The 21619-nt window shown below is 38.4% G+C and overlaps 1 protein-coding gene across 11 annotated transcripts in view; it reads right to left on the reverse strand.

Moving 5' to 3' along the window:
• The window catches only part of ACYP2 (acylphosphatase 2), a 156354-nt gene that overhangs the window by 2373 nt on the left and 132362 nt on the right, over positions 1-21619 (reverse strand). For 3 of the 11 annotated variants that reach the window (XR_013759101.1, XR_013759102.1, XM_079110249.1), the window contains one exon: positions 697-832. The exons of 7 other annotated variants lie outside the window; for them this stretch is intronic. Coding sequence is in view for 1 of the 4 variants with exons in the window: in XM_079110249.1 (XP_078966375.1) it covers positions 736-832 (97 nt within the window). In the remaining 3 variants the exon portion in view is untranslated. The remainder of the gene's footprint in view (positions 1-696; positions 833-21619) is intronic. One more of the 11 variants, XR_013759103.1, reaches the window with a different exon arrangement.

Consider the following 21619-nt stretch of genomic DNA (forward strand, 5'->3'; position numbering starts at 1 on the left):
GAAAACCAAACGAATGACTGGGATCATCAGGAAAATGAATACAGATAGAAAAGAGAAGGGTTCCATGACTGCACTTTGGGTCCTCTAATGTTAAGAGGGCAAGAAGCTCAGGAAGAACCAGAACAGGAGGACAAACACCATGCAGTGAGGTCTGAGAAGAACTGGGAGAGTGTAGTATCCTGGGAGCCAAATGGAGCTCCCAGGGAGCAGAAAGGAATCAACCAGGCCGATGCTGCTGGCCGGTAAGTAAGGTTAGAACTCAGAACCAACCGTTAGTTTAGAGAAGTGCAGAGCACTGGTGACCTTGACAAAAAGCAGTTTTGGTGGAATGGAAGCCATACTTAAATAGGCCCAAAAGAGAATGAGAGGAGAGGAACTGGGACGAGCACATCCAAGACTAGGACTAGTGGGCATAGGAACTGCAATGACTAATCCATCTGAGCTGGTAACTCAGTGCTATTGAATTAATCGAGAGACTTGACTATCTACCTGTATCTGATCCTCCACACCATCAACAACTTCACTGGCTAAATGTATGGCCAAGGAGGAATCTGTGACACACATAGGGACAGAACAGTTGTGGCACTGGGAGGTTTAGCTCCATTTACACTGTGGGGAGGAAGGCTACTTGGTATCATGGCTCCACACTTACCATCCCTGCTGCTAGGAACCACCTCCCCTGACTTGCCTACTCACCTAGGAATATTCTGGTCACCTGTCTCAAGCCCTGAGACCTCACTCTTCATGTGCTGCTCTTTCAGTCAGCCCTTGACAAGTATGGCTCAGGTCTGGAGATGGAGGAACTAAGAGTTCATCTAGTAAAAGAAAATAGCTAGCTGGAGGAAAAAAAACCACACAAATGTATGTCTTATTAATGAGCATTGTGTGGCAGAAAGAACCACATAAACAATCAGTACCAGTTAATCAATTCACTAAATATTTATGTAGCACTTTATGCAAGGGCTATTGTAGGTACTGAAGGCATACATGAATATTTAAAGTGGAATTCCTTCCCTCAATAAGTTACAGTCTAATAGATGGGTTTGAAAACTAAAAATATCGGTAATGTAAGGCAGAATATAATCTGCAATGTGCTTTGTATAAAGGAAGAGAGGAATTAGAGGAGTTGGCTTTAGTCAAGGTGCTAGGATACATCTTTGTGATAGCAAAGGAATTTGAACTAAGTTCTAAAGAAAATATTAGTGAATTTTGCAAATCTTAGAATGGGGAATGCCAATTTAAGTATGACAGAAACCAAGAGGCATAGGAAAAATATTGATAACACTAACTAATGACAAACATAGAATTGTTGTATGACCAAAAGAAACCCATAAAGCCAAAACAGCAGCAAGCTGGAAAACTTACTCCAATTTTCTTATTATACAAGGTGTACTTAAAAATCAATACACACACACACACACACACATCCATATACAAGATGGTCATACAATATAAAGTGGGCAAAGAACATAGGCAAATGAAAGGGAAAGAAATATAAATAGCCAATATATTTTATCTGTCACTTTGAAATGGTAAAGATTTAAAAGTACAATGATATCTACCAGAGCCAGGTATGGGAAAAGAGGCACTTTTCTACATTGTTGAAGGGAATGCGAATTTGTGCAGTTTTTTTAAAGCACAGCTTGGTACCACCTAACAAACTATTAAATGTCCATATTACACAGACACATTGTCATTGGAAAGGACCCTGGGATGCAGACTCTGAGACAGAGATGAGTATGAAGGAAGTTAATTAGAAAATGCTGTAGAGTTTAGCAACTTGGGAGAGGTAAAAAAAGGAGACAGGTCTGGGCTGAGAACAGCAATGATACAGTCCCAGTGAAGATCTGTTAATCTGTGAGAAGCTCTGAAGCTGGAAGACCCTTCACAGTTAAGGTGTCCCAAGTAAAGGAGCAAGGGGTGTGTCTTTATCTCCCACATGAACCACTCATTAGAGGAGTGCTGCCCAGAGGAGATGTGACCTTCAGCAAGGTGACTTTCTTCTGTTGAGGTAATTCCTGGATTGGGCCGATGGTTGAGGGCATCTGGGTGAATGAGTCTTTCAGTCCTGAAGGGGAAACTGAGTGGCCTGTGGCATTCAATACACATACTCTCACATGTAGGCAAAGGGAATGCAAGACAAGGGAGTGACCATGGGTGGGACAAAGCCCAGGGCAAGATGGATAAAACAGGATTAAGAGATAGGCACACTTACTATGTTTAGAAAACAAATAGGACAAATCTCCTCTAGCTAGAAGAGAAGATAATGGGTAGAAAAATTCGAGGGCAATTTGGATATGAAGAGACATTCACACGAGATAGCATTCATTTTCTCAGTAATGTGGGAGGCAAGGTAATTTACTGAGAATAAGTGAGGTGGAGGTAGAGTTCAGGGATTAAGTAAGTGAAAAAGATGTAATAATTGCTACAGGAGTTAACAAATATTAACTAAAAGGAAAGAAAAGCTAAAGAGCAATGAGGGCCCTTAATGTTAGACTTGTGTTTCCTTAGACCTCTGTCCTGCAAGGCTGGTCAAAACCATGGAGCCAGGGGTCAATGCCTGGGCTAAAGGTTTCTCACTAGGGATAATCCATCTGAGAGTATATTTAACAATTCAATTAGATGTTTCCTGGACTGAGTGATGGAATATGAGACTCCCCCATCCCCAATCTGCAATGGACCTTTCTCTTGGCTTTCTCCTGGGTTGTTCTAGGTTTACAAGGGTGAGCTGAATAACCCATCTCACTGGGAAGCCTCTGAGTTTGGTATCTTAACATATTTTTTTTCTTGGTTCAGATTCTTCAGGGAATTCACATCAGATTTCCTGCCTAAAGGGTAAAAATCTGATGATGTATTTTCTGGGAACCTGGGAATGTTAAGGCCTGCTATAGTTTGGATCTTAAATGTCCTCAAAGTTCCATGCATTAAAAGGTTGGCCCCTAGGGTGGCACTATTGGGAGGAAATAGAACCTTTAGGAGGCAGGGCCTAGTGTGGGGTCTTTAGGTCATTTGGAATTGTGCCCTTGAAGTGTCGTGAGACTGCTGTCTCTTCCTTTCTCTTGTGCTTCCTGACCATGAAGTGATTGATCTAACACATACTCCTGCCATAATGTCCCGCCTCACAACAGGCCCAAAATAACTGGGCCAATCAGTCATGGACTGAAACCTCCAAATACATGAGGTTCATAAATTCTCTTTGTAAATTGTTTATCTCAGATATTTTATTATGGTGCTAGAACGCTCACTAATATAAGGTCTCAACATGCAGTGACTCCCTTTCACTGAATCCCCTATTTTCAGCACTATATCTTTCTCAGATATGCCCCTAAGACCCACTCTGGAGAATGAAACTCTGACTTCTGCCTGGGTTGCTTTACTGCTTCTTAAAACAGATTGGGAGTCAGTTCACTTTTAGCCCCACCTTTGTGCCCAGTGACCTAAACCTTAGAGTGTTTCCACTATGTTAACTGGGCTATTTCTTAGCTTTCCTCACTACAGGCTTAAAACTCTGGTTTGCACTACCTCCTGCTCAATTGCTTTCTGGTTTTCAGAGTTTTGTTGCCGTAGCTTTCTCTCCCATTCTTTGACCATGTATGTGTTTAAACCTCTTAAAAACTCTTTTTATTGATAAGTAGAGGGAAGCAGAGGTAAATTCACGTGTTCAAAATATTACATCTTGAACTTAAAGTATGATTTTATCTTTATATCTTTAGACCATCTGGAATTATGTGATTGCATGGTGTGAAAAAGATGCCTTAATTCTGAATGGCAAGACCTTTTACCTAGCATCTTCAGTGAATAACTTATTTTTCCCTACAGATTTTAAATGCAAATGCAACTCTGCTCATATACTAAATGTGTGTATATGACTGGATCTGTTTCTAGACCTTCTACTTGGCTCCATTGATCTTTGGTTGATCTTTGAACCAGTATGAAGCTATTTAATTATTATAGCTTTAAAAAATATTTTTAATTTCCAGTAGTTCCTACATTCCTACTTCATTATTCTTCAGTTTTTAAGTGTCCTTGTTTATCTCATATGGTCTACTAGATTGTAGCATGATTTTACCCAATCCCTTCGCATCCTCTTTTAAAATCTAAAAATAATTTAGAGAGAACTGACATACTAACAACATTTAATCTTGTTACCAACAACAAAAATTTTCTCTACTTTCGTTCACATCTTCAAGTTCTTTGCTAAAATTTTGTAGTCTTTCTTTTTTCTTTTTTCACTGTGCTGGGGATTGAACCCAGGGCCTTGTGCTTGCAAGGCAAGTATTTTACCAAATGAGCTATATCCCCAGACCTGTAGTCTTCCTTCATTCAAGTCCTATACATTTCTTGACAAAATTTTGCTTAGTTATATTCTATTTTTCTTACTGCTTTGAACAAGACTTTTATTAGTCATTCATGTTTTTAAACTAGTATATAAGGAATGTAATTATATGTTGTTATAATCAATTGTCTTACTGAACTTCACCAATAGTATAATAGTTTTCGTCTCTTTGGGGTTCCTATAGTTCACCTATGAACCATCCCATGTATTTTTTCCTGAATTAATTCTGTTTTATCACATCCACTGAATGATTTAAAATTGCTCTCTATGTTACTTGGTTCTTTAGCCATGTTTTCCAACGTACCTGCTGTAGGGACTGTGCAGAGAGAAGGAACATGAAGAGTGTTCACCCAGCCATGAGGCCAGCACAAGCATGATCTGCTGCTCTGGCTTCTACATATTTTACCTATTAGTTTAGTAGAGTTGATAAATATTGAATGGATGGTTGGATGTATGGATGAATTATATGTGCTTGAAAGAGGTGGAAGTCTAACATTTCTGCTATAAATCTGAATCTGTTTATGATCATGTATCTTGCAGGTATTTCTATTTAAGACAAGTAATCCACTGACCAACTTTTTTTTTTAATTAAACTTAAGATTTAGCTAGTAAAAGCCAAAAAATAAAATTGCAAAAGTCTGTTGACAGAAGTCATGTTACTTGATAGCCATGTCTCCTTTACTGTAATAGATCTTAAAGATCTTACATAGACATGTTTAAAATGAAACTAATTTCTGCAAAGCCTATTTTATTACTTTACCAAAATCATATTGTCTTTAATAATTATAAAGTAACATTACAAGAAAGGATTTCATTTTGAATGCATTTCTTACAGGTCAAATGAGGATTATACACAGTTGTGAAAAGAATTTTATATGGAATGGCAATGGACAATTATCTTGCATATATTACTTTTAAGAATCCTTTGGGCTATCTTTGCATTATAAACAAACAAATAAATAAATAAATAAAAATAGTGCTTGTTGATAAATGTTAAATGCCCAAAGAAAAATCAATTTATTTAATAAATTCATTGTGCTGGCTTTTTTGTTGTTGTTGTTCCTGTTCAGGCCTAGTGATAGGGGGACCAACTGTTGGTCCCCTCAGGGTTTCTACAAATTCTAATTCTTTGGGGCAGATGGTACATATTTAGCCATCAAATACTGTAAATGCCACACATGTATGGTCCTGGCAGGCAGCGGAGAGGCCAGCTGTGGCCTTCTACAATACACTTAGGTTACTGCCCTCCCAGGGGCCCTTCTTGACTGCCCCTATGTGAAAAGGGACCCACCTCCACATTGTTACAGCATCAGGGCAATTATCACATTCTGTAAATTGCTGTTTATATAATTGTGTCTGTGTTTATTATGCACCTCCTCCACAGTGGGAGAGCACTTGCCTGGCATGTGAGAGCCCTGGATTTGATCCCCCCCCCCCCCCCCCCCCCCCCCGCACCCGGACTCCTCAAAAAAAAAAACAAACAAACAAACTCTCTCACTATTAGATCTCTAATAGCTAGCACAATGCCTAGTGATAGGGGGTAGTCAACAAATACATGCTGAATAAATGATTCTCTGTCACTACTGTGACTTCATCATGTCTACACTTTCCATGCATGGGTGGAGGGGCATTTCTAAGGCCCCACATTATTCACATATGAAAAGATGTGACCATGGCCATTTATCTTTGATTTTATCTCACGCAAAACAAAATTTCTACTTTTAAAATACTCTTTGCAAGTTAAAAAAAAAAAATAATAATAATTGCTCCTATTACACCAGAAACTTTGCAACTGCTAGAACAAAACAGGGTCAACACTCCAGCAGGCAATGACTTTCTCAGTAGGATCCCTAAAAGCTCTGGAAATAATGCCAAGAGTTAATGAATGGGATGGCATCAAATTCAAAGGCTTCTGTGCAGCAAAGGAAAAAATTAAGGACATGAAAAGAGAACCCATAGAATGGGAGAAAATCTTTTCCAGCTATTCTTCCGACCAAAAATTAATATCCAGAATATATAAAGAACTTAAAAAAACTTAATACCAAAAACCCAAATAACCCAACCAATAAGTGGGCAAATGATCTCAACAGACACATTTCAAAAGAAGAAATACAAATAACCAACAAATATATGCAAAAATGTTCAATAGCTTCAGCAAGCAAGGAAATGCAAATTAAAACTACACTGAGATTTCATCTCACTCCAGTTAGGATGGCAATCATCAAGAATACAAATATTAATAAATGCAGAAGAGGATGCAGGGGGAGGAACCCTTATATACTGTTGGTGGGATTATAAATTAGTACAACCACTTTATGGAACTCAGTATGGAGTTTCCTCAAATGACTAGGAATGGAACCACCATATGACCCAGGTACATCACTTCTCAATATTTTTCTAAAAGAATTGAAGTTAGCGTACTATAGTGATACATGAATAACCATGTTTATAACAGTATAATTCACAATAGCCAAATTATGGAGCCAGTCTAGGTATCTGTCAGCAGATGAATGGATGAAGAAAACATGGTATAGATAAACAAGTGGAATTTTATTCAGTCAGAAAGAAGAATGAAATTTTATCATTTGCAGGAAAATGGATAGAACATGAGAGTATTGTGTTGAGTGAATAAGCCTGTTCAGAAACTCAAGGGTCATATGTTTTTTCTCATATGTAGAATATAAAGAGAAAAAAGGGGAAAAGAGGGGATGATCTCATGAATTTAGAAGGGAAAAGAGTAGAGGAAGGAGTTCAGGGAGAATGGCAATGGGAAGTACTGGGGAAGGAGACTGACCAAACTGTATTATGTGCATGTACGAATATCTAACAATGAATTCCACTATTATGTATGATTTTAATGCACCAATAGAAAGAAATTAAACAATAAAATTCAAAGAAAAATAGTTGTTCTTATTCCAGAAAATGATAAAATATTTTATTTATGGTAGTCCCCTACGAAATAACAGAAGTAAGATGCATATTCATCCTCTCAGAGGACATTGGAGACCTATGGATCTGAATATAAGCAGTGAACCAATCTGACTGATGGAATTGGTTCATTCATTTTTGCCAGTCCCCACCCCCAATTTTAGTGTATGTATTGTCGTTTTGATTTTACTCATGATATAAATAAACCTGGGAACTGACTTCGCTCAGCATGTGGAGTAATTCTTATGACACCACAGGAGGACGAAGTCCATCCTGCAAGCCTGTCACATGACATGCCACCATCTTCTGTCAAATCCAGTGCTTTGCTGTACATACTCAGATATTGGGTAAAAGTCCTTGGACTTTTTTTTTCTAATTTTCTCAAAGATGAACAAATATCTACTATTGCATTTATTGTATTAATCCAGGATTTTCAAGCTTTCTAAAAAAGAATCTGTTTTTTCCTTCCAACATAATTTTTGTAGGGGGATAAGTAAAGTTCTTCTCTGAAGCTAGAGAATGGTTTTGTGTGTGTGTGTGTGTGTGTGTGTGTGTGTGTGTGTGTGTGTGTATGCAGAAACCCCCTCTAGCACAGATTTCTTTCCCCTCCAGCTACAACTCAAGCGCCTTGAGGAGTCCCATGGGCACTGAGAAGCTTACACTGAAAACCGTCCTATTAACCTACCACTGAGCAAGGATGTGGGAGAGTGGAATGTATGGAGAATACATCATATATAGAAGTAGAAATCAACACAGGATGTCTTTTCTATAATTCAAGTCAATATTTCCTGAAGAATGTAGTAAGCTCCTGGGGTGATATAAAAAAATCCCATTTAACCAATATCCTTGTCTGAAACAAAGAGGTGAAATTAAAGCACTAGAAAGCCAACACTATCAATAATTCATAGCAGTTCTATTTCCTGGGACTAAAGTGGGGCATCATAATCCTTTCAGATATCTCTGCAGCACCAGTATAAAACATAGACCACAGCAAGAAAGCAGACAGTAGGAAAAGACAGATAATGAATTAAAAGTTAATGTGGTGCATGTTGGAAAATATTGAGTTGCCTGCCCATTTCAAGCTTTTAAGGTAGCATTAATAATGGAAAAACAGTATGCGATATTTTTGCTATTTTCCTTTCTTAAACAAGTTTCTTTATTTGGTTACATGTGGACAAATAATACAGTAGACTATTATCAATGGTATTTTGATATGTCTAAAATATTTGCCAGACATGTAGCCCATGATAAGTGAAGGGTTCGACAATTATCCAGGAAACTCCAGGATATCCATAATTAACCTGAGACCAGATTCCTCGTCTTTAAAAAGAGGGTACTGTTGCTGAACTCACTGAGCTTTGAAAGAATTAAAGGGAAAATTTATAGGTCATAGGAAGAGGTCAGATCATTTTTAAAATTTGTTCTTTTTAGATGTACATGCTAGTAGAATGTATTTTGACATATTATACATTCATGGAGTATAATATTCTAATTAGGATCCCATTCTTGTGGTTGAACATGATATGGAGTTACACTGGTTGTGTATTCACATATGAACATAGGAAAGTTATGTCCAATTCATTCTATTGTCTTTCCCATCTCCCCCTTCCCGTCATCCCCCTTTGTCTAATCCAATGAACTTCTATTCCCTGCCCTGCCCTTATTGTGTGTTAGCATCTGCATATCAGAGAGAACATTCAGCTTTTGGTTTTGGGGGACTGGCTTATTTTACTTAGTATGATAGTCTCCAGTTCCATTCATTTACCAGCAAATGCCATAATTTCATTTTTCCTTTATTGCTGAGTAATATCCCATTGTGTATATACACCATATTTTCTTTATCCATTCATCTCTTGAAGGGCACTATGTTGGTTCTGTAGCTTAGCTATTGTGAATTGACCTGCTATAGACATTGATGTGGCTGCATCACTGGAGTATGCTGATTTTAAGTTCTTCACTGAGGAGGAGGAAAGCTGGGTCAAAGGGTGGTTCCATTCCAAGTTTTCTGAGGAATCTCCACACTGTTTTCCAGAGTGGTTACACCAATTTGCAGTCCCACCAGCAATGTATGAGTGTACCTTTTCCCCCACATCCTTGCCAACATTTGTTGTCACTTGTATTCTTGATAATTGCCATTCTGGTCAGACTATTTCTTATGAACTAATGCAATCTGTCACACAGTGGTCCCTTAATAACCATTATTAAAGTGTAATTGTTCTCTGTCAAAGATAAAACTATGACCCTTAGAGTCACACACTTCCAGTGCGATTCTACTAGTAAGCTCTCTTGGTCTTGGCAGAGGTGCCTCTTGGCAGTGGGAAATGGGATGCCATTCAACCTCCTCAGTTGGGTGAGAGTCTGGAAGAGTTTCCCAGGCATGAGCTTGGTCCAGGATTCTGAGAATCAGTTTGAATGGAATGGCCTCGTAGCAAAGAAGGCAAAACAAGTGAGTTCATGACTATAACCCCTAGTTCCCTTGATACAACACAGCTTTTAGGTCCACAAAATGACATATTAGCTCTCATTTCTCTTTCATTTAGTGGAAAGAAAATAGGTGCTGGTAGAATGTGTGTGTATGTATACATATGTGTGTGTGTGTATGTGTGTATACACTTAGATATATTTAAGAATGTTGGAATCAACTTGTTAATAGTGGAATTATAGAATCATTATGCTTGGGTATGAATCCACCTATCACTTTTTATGTGTTCATACTGAGCAAGTTTCTTAAACTCTCAGTGCCTATCCGTAAAACGAAGAATATATTGTCTATCTCAAAGAGTTGGCATGGATTGAATGAGAATCTCGTAAAGTGCTTAACACAGTATCTAGAAAGGAGTAAACATTAAAGAATTTTTAGCTACAATTTTTGACTACAATTTTAGCTATTTTATCAGCCAGGGTGCAGTAATAGCTAATGAAAATCACTTTAGCTATTTTAGAATGGAATTTAATAAAGGGAATTAGGTCTTTAAACATCCCTGGGAGGGCTGAAGAACAAATTCAGACTGGGCCTGTTGGAGCAACTTTGCAGATATGGGTGCTAAAGTATAAAAATAGCCATTATGCGAATATAAAATGATGTGTATCAAAGATATTATTCAATAATTTAGTTAATAAGGAAATCTGGGGGTTTAACATTTGTTTGTTTGTTTGTTTGTTGTGATGCTGGGAATCAAACCCAGCACCTTGTACATCATAGGAAAGTGCTCTACGGCTGAGCACATCCCCAACCCCTGTAAGATATTAAGTCTGGTTCAAAGGAAAATTTAGAGATACACACACACACACACACACACACACACACACATACATCACACTTGTATGCAAGTATACATACGTGTATATGTGTATACATACCTGCGTGCATATATATACTTAGATATAATTAGGAATGTTTGAATCAACTTGCTAATAGATGTAAAGCTGGTTAAAATTTTGGGGACAGCATTATTCAGGAGAACTATAATGCAAATCTCATGTATAATTTAAAATTTTCTAGGTGTTACATTTAAAAAGTAAAAACAATAGGTAAAATTAACTTTTAAACATATTTTACTTAATCCAATATATTCACAATATTATTTCAAGATAAAATCAACAAAATTATATTCTTTTTCATATTGAGTCTTTGTAATCTAATATGCATTTTACACTTACAATACATATCAGTTCAAATTTTTGTGACAGGTGTTCAATAACTACATATGGCTAGCAACTTCTATGTCGGTATAGCTTTAGGTCAATAAAAATATAATGTTTGGGGTTATTGTTTCCCCAGGACAAAAATTTATTGTATATCTATCAGAAAAGAAATTAATATTTGCTATGGATAAGAATTATTTGCATTTCTATAGTTTGCTGCAAGTGAATTTCTATGGTACAGAGTTGTAAAGTATCCCAGATAATAGTAAATCAACCAGGTGTCCATATTTCTATAGAATCAGAAAATTCCTGAAAGTTCCAAGAAACAATATCTGGAACTTCCCTGAAAGATAACCCCTGATCTCTATGATCCAACTGCAAGCCTTGGGAAGTTTTTTCCTGATGGGCTTTATTAAGCCAACTTCTGGGAACCAGGTGGCTACCACAAAAATCACTGCACTTAGGAACACACTATCATAGAGCAGTGCAGGCAACCGGAAGCCCACCCCCAAAACTGTTGGCTCCAGAGCCTTGGAATGTCCACTAATACCTCAAATCACTAACTGCGTTGCTTCAGCACTGCTGCCTCTCTTTTCACCTAACTCAGGTACAAGTTCAAATTTCACATGACTACCTCTCACTGATGAAGCTTAAATCACATTTGAAATCCTGGCTGCAAGGCAGTTAGGAATGGTAACTCCTAATTTCCCTGGGTCTGAAGTCAAAGAAAGATAGCAGGAGTTTGGAATAGAAGTTGACCAAGTCAATAACCTGTGTCTTCTGCTGCCTCTACTCAGTTAAAGAGAACTGCCCACAATTCTATACTACAGGACTCAGAAGCACTGGAAAGATTTTTTGCTGGTCTGTGATTTTTGCTGGTGTACAATTCTGATCTAAAATTTTGCTGGTCCAATTTTCTTGGATCTGGAGTTCCCAGTTTCAGAAGGGAATCCCAAGGAAAACTAATGTTGAAGGGTCGAGTGGAAAAGAAGCAGAGATGGAGAAGAAGTATGTAAGAGGATTGATCGAAGAGGGAGATCACCTTGAAAGTGTGGTGTCTGGAAAATCAAGGGCATAGAGAATTTTAAGAGGGAGAGAAGAGTCCACTTCCAAATGTTGCTGGAGTCCAAGCAAAATGTGAATTGAAAAGTGCTTTCAGGACCTTAGCAAGATTAGCTTTTAGCGAGATGGTGGGGGTGGAAACCAGATTAGAATAGTTTTAGGAGTGAGGGGGAAGTGAAGAAATGGAGACAGCAAGAATAGATAAATCTTCTGAGCTGTCAGACTCTGAAAGGAGAGACACAGAGCAGCTTCATACGTTTTGAAGGTTCTGTTCTTGGCAGTTCAAGCCAGCCTAGATTTTGAATTCAATGACTTCCAATATTTACGAGTTTCTTGTCTCCAAAGTACAATATTTGAGGAAGATTATGTGAAGGACAGAGTCCAGGATGTTCTCTATTCCAGATATGTTAGAATCTACTCCTACGGGAAGCCAAATGAAAAATGAGTTGACTAGATGCCCCTGTATTTTCACCCCTCACCCTAAAACATATTCATAAGCAAATGGACTTTTGGGGGTGATGTCACTAGATGGTAGAGCACTATTAGATCATTTCGAGCCAAAATGGGACCCAATAGTGGAAGTTCTTTTTTTTTATTTAAGCATTTTTTAAAAGCTTGCTCCTGGCTCTGTCTTATGCCCCCGCCCTTGTTTTCATCCCTTTTCACTCTTACGTGTGCACTTTCTTGTGAGACGTTTACATACTCTTACAAATCACTTCAGATGCTGCAGGGAACGAAGTGAGGTATAAACACACAGAGCTGTGAAGTTCTTTCCCCTTGCCAATGCTATTGCTGGGAAGGTATTTATTTATGGAGTTTTCTTTTACAGCCGACCCTACTAGAGATCTTTTCTTTTTTTTTTTTTTTATTGTAAACAAATGGGATACATGTTGTTTCTCTGTTTGTACATGGTGTAAAGGCATACCATTTGTGCAATCATAAATTTACATAGGGTAATGTTGTTTGATTCATTCTGTTATTTTTTCCCTTCCCCCCACCCCCACCCCTCTTTTCCCTCTATACACTCCTTCCTTCCTCCATTCTTGCCCCCCTCCCTAACCCTAACCCTAACACTAACCCCTGCCACCCCCCCCTTATGTGTCATCATCCACTTATCAGCGAGATCATTCGTCCTTTAGTTTTTTGAGACTGGCTTATCTCACTTAGCATGATATTCTCCAATTTCATCCATTTGCCTGCAAATGCCATAATTTTATCATTCTTTATGGCAGAGTAATATTCCACTGTATATATATACCACAGTTTCTTTATCCACTCATCAATTGAAGGGCATCTAGGTTGGTTCCACAATCTGGCTATTGTGAATTGAGCAGCTATGAACATTGATGTGGCTGTATCTCTGTAGTATGCTGATTTTAAGTCCTTTGGGTATAGGCCAAGGAGTGGGATAGCTGGGTCAAATGGTGGTACCATTCCAAGTTTTCTAAGGAATCTCCACACTGCTTTCCAGAGTGGCTGCACTAATTTGCAGCCCCACCAGCAATGTATGAGTGTACCTTTCTCCCCACATCCTTGCCAACACCTGTTGTTGCTTGTATTTTTGATAATCGCCATTCTAATTGGGGTGAGATGGAATCTTAGGGTGGTTAGAGACCTTTTCTGTTAAAGCAAGGCATGCAATGTTCTATGGTCATAAAAACACATATTGTCAAGACAGCGGTTTCCGCCACTGTCATCCAGGAATTTCTGGACCAAGAGCTCACAGCAGGCAAGGGCAGTTTGGAGCTGGGGCCACAGGCTGAGGGGTAGTGCCTGAGCTGCATGTACCCAACAGTCCTCTGGCCTCCTCACAGGTGTATGCACAGCTCTAAAGAGAAATTCAGGAAGCATCTCCCTAACAGTCACTTAGAATCTAAAGAACAGTTCAAAGGCAGAATAGAGAGGCAGCCAAGGACACAAGAATCACTGGAGGAACCAGAGATTTGATACATGGCGAATCAGAAGAAAAATTTAAATTGTAATGAGAAGAAGACTGTGTTTTAAAGGGATCATCTGTGACAGTATATTGTGTTGCTCGTTGTTAACCCTGAAGATGGGAGCTTTCAGAATGCCTTTGGATATTCAACAGAAAAATCAAAATAGTGAAACTGTTTTTTTATATGTCTTATAGTTAGGGAAGTGGCTTATCTTTTGAAACTTCTGGGATTAAAAATGTATATATATTTATATATGTAGATATAAATTATTCTTTTTAGGTGATCATTTTCCCACAGAAGAGTGTTTTAACCTTAAACCCAAGCCTGTGACTCAGCCCACAGGATGCTCATAATGGAAGAATGCTGTGGTCAGGCTTCACTCACAAGTGCCTACCTGTAAGTGGGTCTTTTGCATCATAACACTCTCATTATTTTTCAGCACTAATATGTTAAATGCTCACCAATTACATTCTATTAACAGCTTGGTGAATCTCAGACAAATAAAAGGACATCATCATACAACCCAGTTGCCCATCTACTGGGAGGTAACACAGTGGAAGAAGGAAGGACTAGAAGCTGAAGTGCAAAGATAAAGATTTGACAGAAGAAACTGAGAGACGTGATGCTACTCCACCAGGGAAAATCCGACATAATTTTAATATTGCACTGTAAGGTGTGCTCAATTTCCCTGATACGATTAATAAAATGATCAAAGAAAACCTAGGAATTAGTTTTCCAAATGACTCTTAGATGAGGCAATATGAACCCAAATGCACAGGGTGACATCTTTGCATTGAAGAGAATTCAAAGTCTGGGGTCTCAGAAGTTATGACCACAACGCTAAAGCTAGAAAATGGGTCCTGCTGTGGGAAAAAACTGCACTCCCTGCTGTCAGCTCTAGAAAGGGCTGTTTGGACCTGAGAATCATCCAGATGAGATCCATGTTTGGGAGCCTCTTGTAACTATTCACTATATCCAGCTGTTAAGCTTTTATGAAAGAGAGAGAGAAACTAGTTAGCAGCTTCTGGTAGAATCTTATGAGGCATCATTGCATTGGTGGAAGAGTCATCAAAGTTCTCCATAGGTCTAGGGAAGTGACCTTAAAAGCAGTCTCAAAAATGACTAAGTTTGGGGAACAAAGGCATGCTCACCAAATTCATAGGAGGTCAATGTACAAAACATAATACCATGTATTCATTTATTTTTTTTAATTATTATTATTGTTTTGGGTATCAGGGATAAACCCAGGAGTCATTAACCACTGAGCTATAGCCCCAGCCCTTTTTTTTCATTTTGAGACAGGGTCTCCTTAAGTTGCTGAGGCTGGCTTTGAACTTGTGATCTTCCTGCCTCAGCCTATGGAGTTTCTGGGATTACAGGTATGCACCACCATGCACAGCCCATGTATTCATTTACATTAGGCGCTTTCTTTGGTGTGTGTGTGTGTGTGTGTGTATACGCATGTGTGTATCTCAGCCATTTATACAAGAATTTTCTTATTGAGGAAATACACTAATGAAATGGAATTACATCAGATTGCTCCTTCTCTAGTCTAAGAAAATCAGGCATACAGATTACATAATCATAGTACCCTCTTCCTGGGACACGTTGCAGAAACGGTAAATATGGATTGCCTTTTTTAAAGTGGCACCGTCCACTGCTTTTCATTTTAATTACCTCAGACAAGTTAATGAGGCTATACAGTTGAGATACTCAGAGGTAAACTATGCGGGAATATTCAGAGGTGAAATGACTGGATTATAAGAGCTGTAACCCAATCAGCCATCCTACTTTGAATGAATTGATTGGGTGGTAACTATGGGCAGGTGGGTCACTGGGGATATTCCCCCTCCGTGTCTCTCTTTGCTTCTTGACTCCACCAGGAACTGAGCAGCTCTCCTCTGCTAGGCCCTTCCTCCCTGGTGTGCTGCCTCTACTGGGGCCCAGAGCCATGGAGTGGTATGGATGGAGATCTCTGAAGCCATGAGCCCCAAATAAGTTGTTCTTGTCAGGTGTTTTGGTCACAGCAATGAAAAAGCTGACTGACACAGTGAGAGTGTTAAGAGGTGGGACTTTTAGGAGGTGATTAAACAGTGAGGGCAGAGTGCTCATGGGTGGAATTAGCACTTTATAAAAGGGCTTTATAAAAGGGCTGGAGAGGGCAAAATGGGAGGGTGAGGAAGCAGAAAGAGATGGTGTACAGCTCCATCGAAGAGGTGTGTTGTAAGAGCGATGCTAGAGAGAGAATGCGGTATCTACAGATGACCTTATAAAAACCATCGTAAGCGGAGAGAATGAAGGAGATTTGGATTGCGTAGAGGAAAATGGGGCAGGAGCGGGTGGGGGAAGGAAAAACAGCAGACTGAGACAGACATCATTACCCTATGTACATGTATGATTACACCAGTGGTGTGAATCTACATTGTGTACAGCCATAGAAATGAAGGGTTGTACCACATTTGTGTACGATGAATCAAAATGTGTCTGTAAAAATAATAAACATAAATAAATAAAAATTTAAAAAGTAAAATTTAAAAAACAATTGTAGATATTAGAGCATATCTGTATGTTTAAGTGAATGATCTAATAAAAAAGGAAAAGGTGATGATGTGGAAGACAGCAACAATAGCAGTAGCAAATTAGGATCCAGTGTACAAGTAGGGTGGATCTGTTCCTTCCATCTCTTCTGTCCCTCCTGCCATGTGAGGAAATAGCATTGGTCCCCTCCAGAGGAAGCAGTGACAAGAGTACACGGAAAAGAAGGACACACAGACACGAAGAGTTCGGACAAGAGAATCATATTAGATATAAGAGAGAACGAAAGTATTAGGTGAATAGATGGACGGTAGTGAGTACTCAAAAGCCAAGAGAATTCATCTCAAGAACCACCTGGGACTGACGGGTGGTGGCTGCCTGGGGCTCTGTTGGGGAGATGGGTGAAGTCCTACCAGGCTCGGTGGGGGAAAGTGCAGTAATCAGTGAAGGGCACGCCAATGTTCTGACCTGAATCCCTTATGTAACCACCTTTGGGCCACAGGTAGGTGGATGCTATTTATGAGTCCAACTTTGACCTTTAATTATAAAGTTTTTTTTTTTTTTACAAAGTTCGAAACACATTATAAATAGTGTTATAATAGCTTCCACTTATAATAAGAAGTGATTTGTTTTTATGTTAACAGAACAACATCTACATCATTTTAAAAGCCTCCCAGGCCTTCCTTTATATGCATAGACCTTATCTTTGGTACTTAACTTTCTATCATTGGAAATGCAAATTGTTCCAATTGTTGAAATAAATATTTACTCATAAAACTCCTTCTACTAGATTATGATCTGGAAGGTACTATGAGGTCATGGTTTAAGGGTATGGACTACTGAGTCAGAGTTAGACCTCTGGAATTCAAATGGCTGCTACCCTAGGTCCCATGTGTGCAGCCTTGGGTGTTTGTAATCTATGTGTCTCGGTGTCTTAATTTGTAAAATGAGGTTAATAATATTTCTATCTTATAGAGGTGTTGTGAAGGTGAAAGGAGTTAACGTATATAAATAATTAAACACCAGTGCCGGAGGCATGGAAAGTATACAATAAAGGTTAGTTTGGGTTACTGAGGGAGACTCACATTTACCCATCTCTAACCTCAGTGCCCAGCTCAGGGCTTGACAAGGAGAAGAGATTCAATGAATAGCTAGTTGATTGATTTGTACAAGATCTCCAGTAACAATATTAAAGGTTATAATCCTAGTCACAGACATAGAACTAAACTGGAAGTCTATAATCAGAACTCTGAGCCAACATATACAAACCTAATGTAGTAATCACTTTATGTAATAGTGATTTGGAGAAATTTTACTTTTTTGTTTTCAATTACTCATCCAGTAGAAGTAAACAGCCCCAAGTGTATCATTGAATTGAAAATACTACTGTGAAAAATATTTTTTAAAACTTTCAAGTCAGTGGTGGTGCTATTATTTCATCATGTTATCATCTTAAATTTGGAATGTTAGAAATAATCACATTTATAGTTCTTAAATTATTAATTAAAACAGTAATACCTGCTCAGTGTAAAAATTCAAATAGGATATAAGTATAGGAGGCAGAAAATGCAGGTCCCCATTCCTATTTCCACTCGAATGCTGCCACTTCCTGGAGTGCACCCTTTTATAGCCTTCAGGTGCACGTGAAAATATATACGTAGTCATGGCACATGTACCACCCGGAGAATGATCATTACATTACAGGTCACACTGCTCTACTTTCACATTAAAAAAAAAACAAAACAAAACAAAAAAAAAAACTTTCTAAGTGATCAAAAAAGATCATCACCAGACTGGTGTTCTTATCCACAGAATATTTATTTCCAGTGATTTCAAGGGGAGTGAGTGGTTCATTGTAGTGGGTTGATCACTTAAAACCAAGTTGAATGTTTTTGTACAGTTAATAAGAAAGTAAGTATTTATTTAGTGCTTTTACATAAATATTCATAGGAATAGATGGGGGAAAGCATGTGACCCAAACTAAGATCAAAACAGGCAGAAATGTACTCCAGGATCTTGAAATTTAACCATAAGGGCAATCTCCTCACTGCAAAGGTAAATAAAGGGTGGAGTAGGGTGAAGACACAAAGGAGGCCTGAGAGAGAGGCTGAGAATTGTCTGAAAATGTTAAAATTGAGTTTTGTTTTCCCATCATCCCTGATGATAGAAATTGTTGGTCATTTATTGTTCTTGTTACTTTATTTAAACTCCCCAGTTGCTAACCCCAATAGACACAAGAGTGTCTTGGGATTTAGACTGCATTTTTTGAAGGATTTGGAGAACTTGTGTTTTTGAAGGATTTGGAGAACTTGTGTTTTTGAAGGATTTGGAGAACTTGCGTTTTCTGCTGTTGTTCTTTCATAAGAGAGTTTGTTATTTAATTCCAAAACTTTTTTTTTGCCATTTTTTATATTAAAAATCATAAATTTACATAGGGCAATGTTGTTTGATTCATTCTGTTATTTTTTTCCCTTCCCCCCCCCACCCCTCCCACCCCTCTTTTCCCTCTATACAGTCCTTCCTCCATTCTTAGCACTCTCCTTATCCCTAACCCTAAACCTAACCCTAACCCTAACACTAACCCCTCCTATCCCCCCCATATGTCCTCATCCGCTTATCAGCGAGATCATTCGTCCTTTAGTTTTTTGAGATTGGCTTATCTCACTTAGCATGATATCCTCCAATTTCATCCATTTGCCTGCGAATGCCATAATTTTGTCATTCCTCATGGCCGAGTAATATTCCATTGTATATATATGCCACAGTTTCTTTATCCATTCATCAACTGAAGGGCATCTAGGTTGGTTCCACAATCTGGCTATAGTGAATTCAGCAGCTATGAACATTGATGTGGCTGTATCTCTGTAGTACGCTGATTTTAAGTCCTTTGGGTATAGGCCAAGGAGTGGGATAGCTGGGTCAAATGGTGGTTCCATTCCAAGCTTTCTGAGGAATCTCCATACTGCTTTCCAGAGGGGCTGCACTAGTTTGCAACCCCACCAGCAATGTATGAGTGTACCTTTTTCCCCACATCCTCGCCAACACCTATTGTTGCTTATGTTCTTGATAATCGCCATTCTAATTGGGGTGAGATGAAATCTTAGGGTAGTTTTGATTTGCATTTCTCTTATTACTAGAGATGTTGAACATTTTTTCATATATCTGTTGATTGTTTGTACATCTTCTTCTGTGAAGTGTCTGTTCATTTCCTTTGCCCATTTGTTGATTGGATTATTTGTATTCTTGGTGTAGAGTTTTTTGAGTTCTTTATAGATTCAGGATATTAGCGCTCTATCTGAAGTATGAGCGGCAAAGATATTCTCCCACTCTGTAGGCTCTCTCTTCACATTACTGATAGTTTCCTTTGCTGAGAGAAAGCTTTTTAGTTTGAATCTATCCCAGTTGTTGATTCTTGCTTTTATTTCTTGGGCTATGGGAGTCCTGTTAAGGAAGTCTGATCCTAAGCCAACAAGTTGAAAGTTTGGACCTACTTTTTCTTCTATAAGATGCAGGGTCTCTGGTCTGATTCCGAGAAGTCCAAAACTTTTTAAAGGCAAAAATCCTCTCAAGTTAACATACATTTCATTTCCAAGAGAACTAGGGTCTCTTGGATAATAAATTAGGAATAAAAACACTAAAAATGAATAATAGTGTCACTTTAGCTGCTTTGTGGAAGGACATAGGACAAATAAGTAAACATATGCATGAAAACAAATAGTCAGGAAGCTTGCTAATTATATTGCTTGCTTCTGTTACAACTCATTCATCCTAAAGAGGAAAATAATTAGCTGGTAGGATATAATTACTATTTTTATAATTCTTTCTTGTTCAAACGGATTTAATTGAATCTGTGTAATGGGAAAAAAGTGGGACTTAGTAAAGCATTTTCCATAATCATATAGGTTCTCTGTTGCTACAAACTATATTTAACTCCTTAGAAAGTGGCCCCACAATCAAAATCTCCTCCCTGGTTCTCTCACCAGGACTTGTAGCACTCACATTTTCAGGAATAAGGTTTTGATTTTGACTTTTTAATTTTGCTACATAATACCACTGTCTAGAATTAACTTACACATCATAAAAAAATTAAGCACAAGGATTTCATTATACTGCTCTGATGATTTCTGTCCCATAATGTGTTTGCTCCAAGAAGATGGGGAGTCTTACCCAACTGAATTTTGCCTGGCCCCCACCATCAGCCCATCCTTGCCTGTCCCAGGCATTATGTAGGTTAGTCACGTACACCTCTCAGCCTATTCGTTCAGACGTCTGTCTCCCCCATGATATTCATGGCAATGCATCTGCACACCTGCACTGTGGTAGCACCATTGATTTATTTTATACATGGCACTTACTTTGATGAACAGAATTAAATAGATAAGAAGTTACCTGGCATCCAAAGCATGAGAATATATCCCATTGTAGGAAAAGGAAATTTGAGTCTTTACTTGTGAACTACCACGACAAGCTTAATTATAACTGGATTCTATGTCTCTGGGCAATCCTTCTTAGTGGGAGTTCCTTTTATTTTATTCAATCCTTTTGATGATCTCTAGGTTTAATCCCCTGTTCTCTTAATCTCTATCTACTCTTTGAATGATTTCATCTGAACCAAAATTCAGTCTAAAAGTTCCAGATACATATATCTGAATATTCTACTGAGATTTCACACTAAATGTATCATATCTATCTCCAGTCACCTCCTGTTCATCCTCACATACCTTAACCAGGTGCTCTTCTCCTGCATTCTGAAATGACAGACTTTGGGCCGTCATTGACTCTCAACCCTGAACAATTAACCATGATCCCTCTTGATTTTAATACATTTTTCTTTCTCTTTTTTCTTCTCTATCCTTATTAACTCTGGTTTACATCAGGCTCTTGTCTGTTTTCCTGGAAGACAAGTTAAGATACCCTCTGAGGTTTGGGGCAGCCTTAGCAAGTGCAGTGAAAAGATTTGAGATTTGTATTCTTCCTGTCAGTGTTTGGCTCCAGACATCTCCTATTACTAAGTCTCATGGGGTGAGACAGGGTCTTAGGAATGATCAAAAATTATAAACCACAACTTGCATCTTCTCTTCAGGAGACTTGAAGTTTAAGTAGCCACAGAAGATGAGGTGGCAAATACAAACTATTTAACGAATACTTACTAAATAACTATTCTGTAATCTGTGCT

Source organism: Sciurus vulgaris (genome assembly GCF_902686455.1).
Source record: "Sciurus vulgaris genome assembly, chromosome: 14".
In the NCBI taxonomy this organism is placed as follows: Eukaryota; Metazoa; Chordata; class Mammalia; order Rodentia; family Sciuridae; genus Sciurus; species Sciurus vulgaris.